The following is a 13,799-nucleotide window of genomic DNA, read 5'->3' as shown; positions in this document are numbered from 1 at the left end:
TCTCTTCTGCCTGTTAGTGACTCGGCTGTGAAACACTGGATAACATTCAGATATGTAAGATCACATGTTGTAATTCCAGAAACACACTTCTGTCCCTCGGGCATCAGTAACTAACCTGGCTCCACTTCCAGAAACAATCTTAGATCCACTTTGTGGAATGAATGTGAATGAATGCTAGAAACTCTTAACAGACACTCACTGCTGTTGACTATCAGTGTGGTTCCTTCCCCAAACACAATCTTCCATCCTCCACCAGAGGATGTAGTCACACAGTATTTATGACCTAACACTTAATCTGAGCCACATCACCTCCACAGCGTTCAGCTCAAAGAGCCTCAAATTAACATTTTTTTTTATCTTTTACACAAACATATAAACATTTCCACTGATTTAGGAAACTTTGGGGGGTTTAGTAGTCTTTGTCACAGCTTGCAACAGAATGTGCGGTTATATGATCACAGTCAGAGACTGATGCAGAAAATTAAATGTGCACCAACAGCAGCCTGCAGGTTTACTGTAAGTAAATGAGCTTCAATGAGAATAAAGAGATAAAGATGAGCAGACTTACAGGTTTCAACGATCACTTTAGTTCCTGTTCCAAACACGATTTTACCGACACCAGAGCTCTTCACACAGCAACACACTGCCTGACAAAAAGCACAACTACACCAACACACTCGTTCTTCTCTGATGTTCTCAGGATTTAACAGCATCGCTGAGAAAATCACTGAGTATTCAGACCAGAACACAACAAGCTGAAACATCAACGAGACGCTTGAAACTGCTCAGACTTCAGCTCGATTTCATCTGTTTCACACAAACTCACAGCTGTTACTGAAACATCACCAAGCTGAATGTGGCAAACTCACCTTTCTAACAACTACAGACTATTTATTTGGACTTTTATTTAATGACTCACTGAACATCAAACATTAGACAAAGAGCTTGAGTCACTAATTCAAGCAGACAAAATTTTATTATTATTGTCTGTTAGTTAGAAACATCTTACTTGCTTCCACAGTCAGCAGAGTTCCTTTACCAAACATCATCTTCTGTGCTCCTCCAGTCTTCACACAGCACAAACGGGCTCAGCAAAAACCAGCAGCCTGCAGCAGCTGCTGAGCTCCAGAATAATATGTTCATGATGTTTATTTTCTTAAAACTATTTGTCAGGAACAGTTTGATGTCCTGATGTTAGGACTAACACGTAATCTGATTTTTTTAAACAACACCAGCTGCTGTGTTTCTCGCTGTTTGCAGATAACATGTTTCTAACTCAGTGTTCAGCACCAATAACCAAACAGCAGCGTTTCGCCTTTACTGTTCACACTCACTAAAAACAGCTCAAAACTCAAAGACAGTTAAACTGTAGCTTTTCACCTTCAGTCCGAACGTCCTCATGAAAACGTGTTTAATGTTCGTTACCTGTAGCTTTAACTTAAAAATTAAACTTACTGCTGTGGACGTTCAGTCTGGTGCCCGATCCAAACAGCAGCTTGTTATAATCAGTACTCACACCATGAGAGGCAGCGTGACAAAAACGGCTTCCTGGCTGCTTCTGTGTCTCGCTTTAATAAACTGTCCTGGACTAGAAACATGCTGCAGTATGTTGTGGGTCAGAATCTGTCCTCACAGTTAGAATCTGAAAACAAACATCTGAAATCTCGTGACTGTTGTTGGTGTTGAACTTACTGCTGATCCAAACAGCAGTCGCCCGTGAGAGCCGGTCTTCACACCGCGATGTGAACCAGGACAAAACGAACGCTGAGCTCAGCAGCACAGCCTTCACACAGACTCATCCCATTTTAATTTATAAAAGGGCTCAGCAAATGTTTAACTCCACTAAATCAAACTTGTAAACCTCGGACATTATCAATATGATGTACAATTGATGTAAATTTTTGTTTTTCCTCATTTATTTACAGAAAAAATTATTTTAAGTGATCAGTTTTTGATCCTTTGATCTCTTCATTATATTTATTCTGATCTTTGTTTTGAAGTTTTGATTGAATCCATAACAGAAGTGAAATAAAGACGTGACAGCACTTACTGGCTTCAATGATTAACCTGCTTCCTGCTCCAAAGATGATCTTTTGCCCAACATTCACACAACACGAAGCTCCATAACACAAACTCAGCACAGCGTACCTTCATCAACGTCTTTGACTTTTTTATGAATGAACATGAACAAACTTCTAAAGTCGATCACGTTGGTCAGTTGTGTTTATTACGAGTTAATGTTTTTGTTGTGATCGTGGTTTATCTGAAGTATTAAACAGATGGATCGTTGGCTTCAGAGCAAACAGACTTTACTTCACATATGAACATTTCACGGCTCTGCAGTCACTTTCTGGGCCAACAGTAAATAATCTAACTGGAGTTTTCTGACCTCTTTCTATTTGCTCTGATGGTTTTCTGAATAAAACAAAATGTAAATTCTGACATTTTCCTGTAGATCATGGAAATCGTTGAAAGTGACCCAGAGTGGATATGTTTGACGAGTCCTGTATGTTTGATGAATGTTTTTACTCTTCATTGTTATTCTAATTGTACCTGTAAAAGCAGCGTTTTATTTTAATGCTCAGTTTGCTTCATATTCCAGCGTTTAAACATTTGGTGTTGCTTTGTGGCCCAAATTCAAATCCATTCATATTTAACACACTGCAGATGTTTCACCTCTGTTTGCATTACTGCAGTCAACTTAAAACTATGACTGTTGCTGCCACTTATATATGGAAGTGTATCAGTACTTACTCGGCTCAACGGTTAATCTGATTCCTCGTCCAAAGTTAATTTTTTCTGAGCCAACATTCACACAACATGAAGCCCAATAACACAAAGTCAGGACAGGATCAGCCGAACCAAACTCTGTGTTTGATCTTTACATTTAAAAACACAGAAGTTTAACATATATGATAAACATAAGCTCAGCTATTTTCACTACAGTGAAGAACAAAGTGTTTTATCACAAGTTTGTTCAGGTGATGTATTTTCTCCTTTTATTCTTTATCTGTGTTTATTTATCTGTATAAATGTCACAGAGATATTTGTAATTTAGAGATAATTTCACATTTCTCGCTGATCTTCTGACCTTTGAGGGGTCAAAACATGTTGATTTAATGTCCCTCAGCTGTAAACACTGGTCCTCATTTAAATGTGATTTTCACAAATCGAACCTGATTTTTCTTGTTTGCCATTAAAAAAAGGAATAAACAATAAACATTTTCAGCACTTACTGGTTTGAATGATTAACCTGGTTCCACTTCCAAAAAACATCTTATACCCAGTATTCACACAACACGAAGCCTCATAGCACAAACTTAGCAACTGAACAAAAGCTCATCTTAGACGTGATTTCTGACTTTTTTAACTACTTTTGACTTTTAACTATGTTATTTTATAATTATTAATCAGAACTGTCGTAGAAATATTTATATCTACAGTAACTGTACTGCATATAGTATTGGTGTCCGTGAGTAATCCTTTGTTAGTTGAAGTAATTACTGTATTTTTGTAACTGCACATTTTACAAGAAATCACAGATTGTGTGATTTTATGCAAATTTAAAAATACATGTAATTTTTTTAAATTTCTTTACTTAAAATGTTTTGTCAGTTTCTACTTTTGCTTTGATCAACTCTGACCTTCACACACTCACTGCTGCTGATGATCAGTGTGGTTCCTTCCCCAAACACAGTTTTCCATCCTCCGGTGGAAGACGTACTCACACAGTGTTACTGATCACACACTTAATCACAGTGCAGATCAGCTCCACATCACTCAGCTCGAAAAGGCTCAAATGAACATTTTATCGTCTTTTACACAAACCTATATATTCTCTGTTTCACTGTATGTAGAGGGGAGGCTTAGCTTTAAATACTTTACAAATACCTGACTGTGTCCAAGCAAAACATACAGGAGATAAAACTTACTGGACTCGACCGTCACTCTGATCCCAGAACCAAAGACCAGTTTCTGGTAGCTTCCAGTTTTCACACAGCAGCAGATGTCGGTGCAAAAACATCACTTCAGTCTGTGTGAGACTGATATAATAATCTTAATATACTGTCATGTTTTCTGAGTTTGGTCTTTGAACTGAAGATAAGAAATGAATTTTGAATGCACAGCAGTCCTGTCACCACACAGCTGAACGTCTCTGATGAACTTTAGTTTTTAAGTGTTTATTTATGATCACAGTCAGAGACTGATGCAGAAACCTTCTGATTAAATGTGCACCAACAGCAGCCTGCAGGTTTACTGTAAGTAAATGAGCTTCAATGAGAATAAAGAGATAAAGATGAGCAGACTTACAGGTTTCAACAATCACTTTAGTTCCTGTTCCAAACACGATTTTATCGAGACCAGAGCTCTTCACACAGCAACACACTGCCTGACAAAAAGCACAACTACACCAACACACTCGTTCTTCTCTGATGTTCTCAGGATTTAACAGCATCGCTGAGAAAATCACTGAGTATTCAGACCAGAACACAACAAGCTGAAACATCAACGAGATGCTTGAAACTGCTCAGACTTCAGCTCGATTTCATCTGTTTCACACAAACTCACAGCTGTTACTGAAACATCACCAAGCTGAATGTGGCAAACTCACCTTTCTAACAACTGCAGACTATTTATTTGGACTTTTATTTAATGACTCACTGAACATCAAACATTAGACAAAGAGCTTGAGTCACTAATTCAAGCTGACAAAATTTTATTATTATTGTCTGTTAGTTAGAAACGTCTTACTTGCTTCCACAGTCAGCAGAGTTCCTTTACCAAACATCATCTTCTGTCCTCCTCCAGTCTTCACACAGCACAAACGGGCTCAGCAAAAACCAGCAGCCTGCAGCAGCTGCTGAGCTCCAGAATAATATGTTCATGATGTTTATTTTCTTAAAGCTTTTTAAGTTTAATGCAGTTGTTAGATTGTGGACAGTTATCATGATTTCTTATGGTTCTGATATTATTTTCACTCTGCCAAAAAGAAAGAAAAGATTATTAAATACTAAATATTTTTTATGTTTATCTGTATCTGTTTGTTTGGATTAATGGACGCTGCCATCAGTTTAGTTCATTTCCAACAAGTTTAACTGAACACATAAGCTCATTCTCTATGTCAGGTGTGACTGTTACATCATCACAAATCGAGGGAAAGGCTGATTAAACGAGTGTCATGATTCTGCTGAATACGTTTAGTAGAAGAAGAAAACTACATTCCAGCAGCTTTAATAATTGAATTGAAACTTACGGCTCTGGACGTTCAGTCTGGTGCCCGATCCAAACACCAGTTTGCCATAACCGCCCCCAGTATTCACACCATGACACACGACGAAACAAAAACCTGGTTCTGCTTCTGTGTCGTTCCTTCTGTTCTATTAAATTCTTTGCTGGCAGAAACGTTCCTGAGCTGAAGGTGATTTTCACACTGACTGTAAAGTATCTGCGTTGACGCCGTGCTTCCACTATTAGAATATGAGAAATAGAAATTCAGTCTTGTGACTGATTCTAGTGTTAAACTCACAGACGTGGACATTTAGTCTGCGCTGATCCAAACACCAGTGCTGTGCTTCCAGTATCCACACCGTCGACTAAACCATGACACAGTTTTAAGCCTTTAATTGTCTGTTTGTTACTAAACTGAATCCAAGTGTTTCAAAGATTTCTTCTTTCTTTACTTCTGTGCTGCCAGTACATGAAAACATTTGTTCCAGATTAAGAAATAACTTTTGCTGTTATGTTTGTTTTGTTTTCATAATATTCTCTTCATGAAACAAATGTAACTTTTACTGTTGAAACAAGTTACAGTTACATTTCTCTCTCTTTAGAATAAATGTTTAAGTCATTAAATGATTTCATATTTTCTTTTATCCTGTCGTGATTTTTGTCTTTATCAGCAGATTAATGAAACTTTCAGTCTAAACTGACCTGATTCGACCATCAGCCGAGTTCCTCCACCAAAGATGAGTTTCTCTGCACTTCCTCTCACACAGTGACTGACAGCTGACTCAAATCCTCTCACAGTCTTTCTACTTTTGTTTTGGTGTAAACACAATCATTAAGAAATATTCACTGAGACATTATTATAGACAGAAATGGCAGCAATGCTGAGATTGTTTGTTTTTGAAGAACCACCTTCATCTCACCGAGCAGACGAGGAGTAAAATGTCTGACGTGGAGACTCAGTTTAAAACATTTTGCCTGCTTCTACCATGAAGTCCTGTCAAAATTAAACTGGTTAACAGGCTGTGAACTTGACAGCGGTGCAGCATGACTGAACCGCACTGACAGATAACATGACGGGAGATTGTAGTTACAGATCTTCTTTGATTAGAGTTTTTATTTCCAGTCCTCGTTCAGGAGAATATTTTACTTTTTACACTGAAATGAACTTTTTTTCTGAATGAAAACTTCACGTCTCTCATAGAAAAGAATCTGTGACAGGTTCAGGACCTAACCATCGTTTCTGCATTACAACAGTTTCACTTTGACTCGTTCTGATGGCGAAACCTTCACACGTGTTGAACTGGACTTTGAGCTCTAAAAATAAAATCATGTTGTTCTGCACATAATGTCCTACATATTTGTTAAATATATATTTAAGCTCACCGGAGTTGACAGTCAGTCGAGTTCCTCGGCCAAAAATCATTTTCTGTGCATTTCCTTTCACACTGTGACTGATCGCTGAATAAAAACCTCCCAAAGTTCAAACTCATGTTTCAGTCTTAACTTTGAATTGTTTCAGGATTTGATGATTGAAATATTTTCATTGCACTAAAACAGGGATTTACCTTTTTAAAGAAACCTTAATGACTAAATATAAATCATTAAAAACTGAACTCTGTGTTGGATTAAAGTATTGTCTCCTCTGATTTTATGTTTTAAGTCTATAAAATCTATAAAATCGATAAAATCTTACCCGATTCAACGCTCAGTCGAGTTCCTCGGCCAAAGATCAGTTTGTCTGTAGTTCCTCTCACACACTGACAAACAGTGTGATAAAAACCTCACATTCATCTTTTAGTGAAAGGTTCCTGATGATTCGTTTTTAATCCACTGACTGGTTTCAAATGACAGAAACATGTGTTTAATATTATGGCAGTGAACAGCTGGAGGCAGCCGTGTGGACAGAAAGACAAAGTTAATGTTGAACCGTCCAACATGTAATCAGGTCTAATTACAGCTGCATCATAGTCACTTATAAACAGCTATCACGCACGTTTGTCCTCATTTTAAAGTTCAAACAAACATTCGACTTTCAGCAGAATCATTATTTAACAGTTTTCTGTTTGACTTAGTTTTCAGCTTCTGCTACTTAAATAAGTGAAAATATTCAGTGTTTTGCAGAAACTTTAAATAACTTGGGTTAAATGTTGTTTAAGTTCATGTGTTACTGACAGATCTGTAAAAATCAGGCTTTCATTGAGATTCGTGTGCATCAAACACATAATCCTGGATGATCACAGTATTTAACATTTTCTGTGATCTGCAGCTTCAGTTCATGTTTTACATCGTTTAAAGTGACTTACTGGACTCTACACTGAGTTTTACTCCTGGTCCAAACACGGTCCTGTAGCCTCCCTGACCAGTCACACTAAGATACAGCGCTCAGCAAAAACCGCTGCCTGCACTGGGACCAGTTTAACTGCTCAGTTTTCTCCCATCTGAGTCAGAATAATACAAAACTTTAACGTCTGCTCGTCACCTCTCATTTTTCCTCCTTAGCCCTACAAATGTAAAAAACTGTAAAACTCACAAACCTCACTTTCACCAACAGGAGTCTCAGTTTATCAGTTTTTATAACGTTAAGACTTTTTGTTCAGCATTTCTTTTCAGAATGTTTTCCTTTTTATTTATTGTCATTTTTCTAATTTATTTAGTTTAAATTATTTTCTTTCCCTACTTTTTCTTTTTACTCCATCTTGGATTTGCTCACCTCCTAAAACTCATTTTACTTAACTTTGCTTGCACATACAGTCTGCATCAACTAAAACTGAAGCTTCTTTAATGAAACATGTGTAAAATCATGAAAATAAAAAAGTCTTACCGCTTTCTACCATCAGTGTGGCTCCACTGCCAAAGAAAACTCTGTTCGCTCCCTGATTATTCACACAGTAACAAACACTGAGACAAATACTGCTGCACAGTTTTTATCTCCCATCTGTTAGTTATTAATCACGTTTCACATCAGGTCTTTGTAGAGTCTCAGTGTTTGGTTTGTTTTTACGTTAAAAGTCACATAAAATGAACAAATGTTATTTATTTCCATTTGCAGTCAGTTTGCACCAATAAAACCATCAACACTAAGACTAACAAAAGTATTTTTTTAATCTTACCAGTTTGTACGATCAGTTTGGTTCCTCTCCCAAAAGTCATTTTGGTTCCTGCTTGATTCACACAGTAACACACACACCGGCAAAAACTGCTGTGTGCCAGCATATCTATGTCTTTTTATCCATATCTATGTTTACTCCATGGTTCTTCATTCTGAGCTAATTTCAGCAGTAATTGATGATATTTCTGTGAATCTGAAAACGTTTCTGAACCTGTTTGTCATCATTTTCTGTCCTCGGCTGCAGTTTTTGACACGGTTCATTTATTTGTTGATGGATTTCACTGCAAATGTCTCTTTTTTAAGTTCCGCTTAAACTCATTTTGACTTTCTTTGTTTTCATCTTTTGAATTTCTCATCAGTTTTTTTAATAAACTGGAAAAAGCAGAGCTGATATTTGTTCTTCATTTTAATGCCACAGAATAAACTGTTCTTTCCTTTCTGACAGGATTACTGTCTGCAGCTGTTTGCATCTGCAAAGTGTGAAATCATTAAAAGAAATCTGAGTCTCACCAGCTTCTACAGTCAGTTTGGTCCCTTTGCCAAAATAAAGTCTGCCGGTTGATCCCTGATTATTCACACAGTAACAAACACTGAGACAAATACTGCTGCACAGTTTTTATCTCCCATCTGTCCTACTTTATGTATCTGTTAGTTATTAATCACGTTTCACATCAGGTCTTTGTAGAGTCTCAGTTTTTGGTTTGTTTTTTACGTTAAAAGTCACATAAAATATACAAATGTTATTTATTTCCTTTTGCAGCCAGTTTGCACCAATAAAACACTAAAACCAATAAAAGTATTTTTTTAATCTTACCAGTTTGTACGATCAGTTTGGTTCCTCTCCCAAAAGTCATTTTGCCTGCTCCCTGATTCACACAGTAACACACACACCGGCAAAAACTGCTGTGTGCCAGCTGCTCTGTGTCTGTGTTCACGTCTGTTTCTACTCCACGGTTCTTCATGTTCATCTAATTATAAGAGTCGTTTATTTTGTTTCTGTGGATCTGAAAACGTTTCTGAACCTGTTTGTGATCATTGTCTGTCGTCAGCTGCAGGTTTGGACACGTTTCCTCAGTTTGATTTGAATTTTCTTCTTGTTTCTTATTCGCTCCAAATAAAGCTCTAATAAACTCATTTTAAAATTACAGCGAAAACAAAACGACTTGAAGTAATTTCATGAAAATCAGCATCTTACCAGCTTCCACAGTCAGTTTGGTCCCTTTGCCAAAATAAAGTTTCCTTGCTCCCTGATCAGTCACACTGTCACACACACGCCAACAAATACTGACAGGGCTGAGCTCGTTTCACATTTCTGCTACAGTGTTGTTGTTTCTTATGTTCGTCTCTATTTGTATCAAGATTTGTTATTCTCTTGATTTCGTTTTATTTATTTTTCATCTTTTGAATGTTTTTTTTGTCAGATTTTTTTGATGAAAGCAGAGCTGATATTTGTTCATTTTAATGCCACAGAATAAACTGTTCTTTCCTTTCTGACAGGATTACTGTCTGCAGCTGTTTGCATCTGCAAAGTGTGAAATCATTAAAAGAAATCTGAGTCTTACCAGCTTCTACAGTCAGTTTGGTCCCTTTGCCAAAATAAAGTCTGCCGGTTGATCCCTGATTATTCACACAGTAACAAACACTGAGACAAATACTGCTGCACAGTTTTTATCTCCCATCTGTCCTACTTTATGTATCTGTTAGTTATTAATCACGTTTCACATCAGGTCTTTGTAGAGTCTCAGTGTTTGGTTTGTTTTTTACGTTAAAAGTCACATAAAATAAACAAATGTTATTTATTTCCATTTGCAACCAGTTTGCACCAATAAAACCATCAACACTAAGACCAATAAAAGTATTTTTTTTAATCTTACCAGTTTGTACGATCAGTTTGGTTCCTCTCCCAAAAGTCATTTTGCCTCCCTGGTTATTCACACAGTAACACACACTGTGACAAATACCTTGTTTGTATGAGGACTAAGCTTCTATTTGATTTTCACTGAAACCTTTTGGTTTTTATTCATCTTGTTGTTTTTGCATGAATCTGTATTTGTTTCCAGATTTCATGCTGACGTCTTTTTGATGATTTTTATCTTTTGGTTTACTTGGTTGTTTCTGTTTGGAAATCATTTTATAAATGTGTTCATATGTTTTACTTCACGATCTGCAGCCTAAATTCAACTTCAATGAGACAAAAATGTAAATCATGAAATAATAAAGAAATCTTCTTCTTACCAGTTTGTACGATCAGTTTGGTTCCTTTACCAAAATAAAGCCTGTAGTTTCCTCCCTGAGTCACACACTAACACACACTGTGACAAATACTGCTGCTCCCGTTATTCTCCAGATGTTTCTGTTTATTTATTCTGTGTCATTTATAATGTTGCACTCAGTCTCATTCTGTGTTGTTTTCATCTGTTTAAACCAGTTTAGTCGTTTCATCCCAACATTTAAACTCAGGATCACCAATCGTGTTTTTAACTGCGTTATTTTCCCAGACAGTCGTCAGCCTGCAGTGTCAGCCCATCAAACTGAGCGAAAACCTTTCAAATATGTAATATTCAATAAATGCAAACAGTGATTGCAGACTCTGAGCTGATCATAAAATCGTAAACCCGACTCCACGTTAAATCTTACCCGTCTCTACGCTCAGTTTGGCGCCGCTGCCAAAGACAAGCTTGTCGTTTCCTCTCGTCACACTGCAGCAAACGCTGTGACAAAAACTGCTGCACCATGTTTCAGGTCAGCTTTAGATTTTCACTCACTTTCATGTCGTGCTTATTTCTTTCATTAATCCGTCTAACACACGGTGCTCGTGTATCCATGGTTACTGTCTGCAGAGTCTGGATGGTTTCAGTAAAATATTAAAACATTTAACCGAGTCGCTCGTTTCACAGTGTTAGTCATAAAAATGAAGAAATATAATCATCTTACCAGCCTCTACTGTCACTTTAATTCCTTTGCCAAAATAAAGTCTGCTGTTTCCTCCCTGATTCACACTCTAACACACACTGTGACAAATACCACTTTTGTCTTTCACAGCTTACATTTGATGTTTTCACTGGAAATTTAACTTATTTCATATTTTTATGGTGTTTATGGACAAATTTGCATCTGTTTGTGCTTCTGTTGGGTTCATTTATTAACTGATCTCATTGTTTTACAGTAGCATGAGTCATATTTTTATTCACGCTGTTGAACATTTAATCGTTTAATCAACAAATCTGAATTCATTTTAAACTCTTATTTTATTTGCATGTGTTTGTCTGTGTTGCTCACAGCCTGATTATTTCTATCAATCAAAATCTGTCCAGTTCTATAAATACACAAATGCAACACACACATAAACTCTCTATAGACGCACAAAAACGAAACACTAAAGAAAGCAAACGTCCTCCTACCTGTTTCTACAGTCAGTTTGGTTCCTTTGCCAAAGTAAATTTTGTCGTTCCCTCCAGTCACACAGTAACACACACTGTGACAAATACTGCTGCGCTCTGTTCCTGCTGTTGTTGTGTCTCTTCGTTAATCTTCAGGACATCTGTTTATGTGTTATTTTAATTATTTGTCTCAGATATTCAAACTTGTGTCGCAGTTTTTACTGTTTTTGATGTTTTTTTCACTCAATCCGAACGAATCAGACAAAATTGAAAGCGAATAAAACTCCTGACTGCAGGTTCTGTATTGACACTTTCTGCGCTGTTTTCATTCAGTGTTTGTTTCTTCTTCTCTGAATGTTTCACATTTTGTGCTGAGCTGAAGCTTCACACTGTGAGCTGATGTTTCTCACTGAGACTGCATGAAACCATCTCAGTTTGCACTAGTTAGAATCTACAAAAAGTAATAAACTAAAAAAAATACAAATGAAAGTTATTTTTAAAGTCTAAAATCATTTAAGCAAAGAAAACTCTTACCTGACTCTACAGTGAGTTTGGTTCCGTTGCCAAAATAAAGTTTGTCTGTCCTCTGATTCGTCACACTGTGACTCACACTGTGACGAATACTCACGGACTCGTGTGGATGTCAAATATTCAGATTTTCTGTCCGTGATCAGTGTTTTTATTCCTCCTGTCACCTTCACAGTTTGCATTTGTTTGCTTTTCTTGCATGAACTGGTCGTTTCTCTGATGACAGTGTGAAACATTTAGATAATTACACATTCATTAAAAGAAGCTTTGCTATCAAAGAGTAAAACGGATCTTTCCTCCACAAAGATTGTGTCTTTCACTGTTTTCTGTGTCGTTCCATTTTATTTGTACGAGACTTTGTTTATCCTGTTTTGTTTGTTTGTTTTTACGTAGAAATAAAAAAAAAATTTAACACTGTTTGTTCAAATTAAAATCATGTAAACTGAAACTTACCCGAGACGATGTGGAAGAGTCACTGTGCTCGTTTTCAGATATCCACCTTAATCCTTCAGACTGAGTCTAACCAAACACGCTGTCTGTGTTCCTCTGGATGAAGCATCTGTGTTTGCACAGCTCACCTGTGTCCCCTGATCCAGTTATTCCCACGAGTGCCACCTCTGTCAGAGGGGTGTGGCCTAAAACCCAGATTACAAAAGTTCAAATTTACTTGTTTTTTAAAGCTTTTAAGAGCTCACACAGGTCACAGTGCGGTGCAGAAATAATCAGCGTTGCATGAAAGGATTATTCTGTATAAACGATCTCCAGCTCCTGTGGCCATCAGTGAAGTTTAGCTGTGTTACAGTTTAAGACTAGAACTGAAGTTCAGTTCAGCTGATCGTTGGAGTTGTTGTCAAACATCAAACTTCCTCAAACTTCCTCTAAAAGTGAGTCAGTCCTGCAACACTTACGTGTTCACATCACATCAGACGTAAACATGTTTACAGCCTCGATCTTCATAACAGCTGATTTTAAGCTTAATGTTTGCATTATTGGGGGCGTGGCCTCTTTGACTGACAGGTGGATGGTGGCACAGGTGGTCTGCTCGGCTTCACCTCAGTTAATTAGAGTCCCTGAACTGGACCTCTGGACCCTGTTTGTGCTGTTGGAGCCTTTTTAATGACCAATAATAACCAGCGACCAATAATACAGCTCGCTGAGCGGCTACTGGCACTAACAGAGCTTTTATTTAGATGTTGTACAAACTAGTATCTGCGTTAGCTTTTAGCTATCACCTGATTAATATTTGGTGATAATCCACTCTGTAGTCATGATAACCTGATAACAGGCTGCCCAGCAGGTAAACTATGATGTCACTTCCTGTTGAGAGTTTGTCTGGATAACAGGAGGAGGTGCCCACAGTCAGACGGATGCACGGCAGAGAGTGATGGAGGCTAATGTGATGGAAATGATTCAGTCAAAAATGAGTCATTAGTGTAAAAGTAAAAGAAAAATGAGCTGAAAGTTTAAAACAAGATGACTGACAAACAGTTTGAAGTGTGTGTGTGTGTGTGTGTGTGTGTGTGTGTGTGTGTGTGTGTGTGTGTGTGTGTGTG

General features: G+C 37.4%; 1 protein-coding gene across 1 annotated transcript in view; it reads right to left on the bottom strand.

Annotated features, from left to right (window-relative positions):
• Positions 1 to 13,799, bottom strand: part of LOC146647361 (T cell receptor alpha chain MC.7.G5) — a 71,964-nt gene that overhangs the window by 33,573 nt on the left and 24,592 nt on the right. The window contains exon 4 of the mRNA XM_085388982.1: positions 10,574 to 10,628. Coding sequence (XP_085245108.1) covers positions 10,574 to 10,628 — 55 coding nt within the window. The remainder of the gene's footprint in view (positions 1 to 10,573; positions 10,629 to 13,799) is intronic.

The sequence above is a fragment of the Rhamphochromis longiceps genome, linkage group LG18 (genome assembly GCF_057381845.1).
Source record: "Rhamphochromis longiceps isolate RC_006_pf linkage group LG18, R_longiceps_female_GT1.1, whole genome shotgun sequence".
Taxonomy (NCBI): domain Eukaryota; kingdom Metazoa; phylum Chordata; class Actinopteri; order Cichliformes; family Cichlidae; genus Rhamphochromis; species Rhamphochromis longiceps.
Note: the sequence above shows the minus strand (reverse complement) of the source record. Positions and strands in the feature narration are given on the sequence as shown.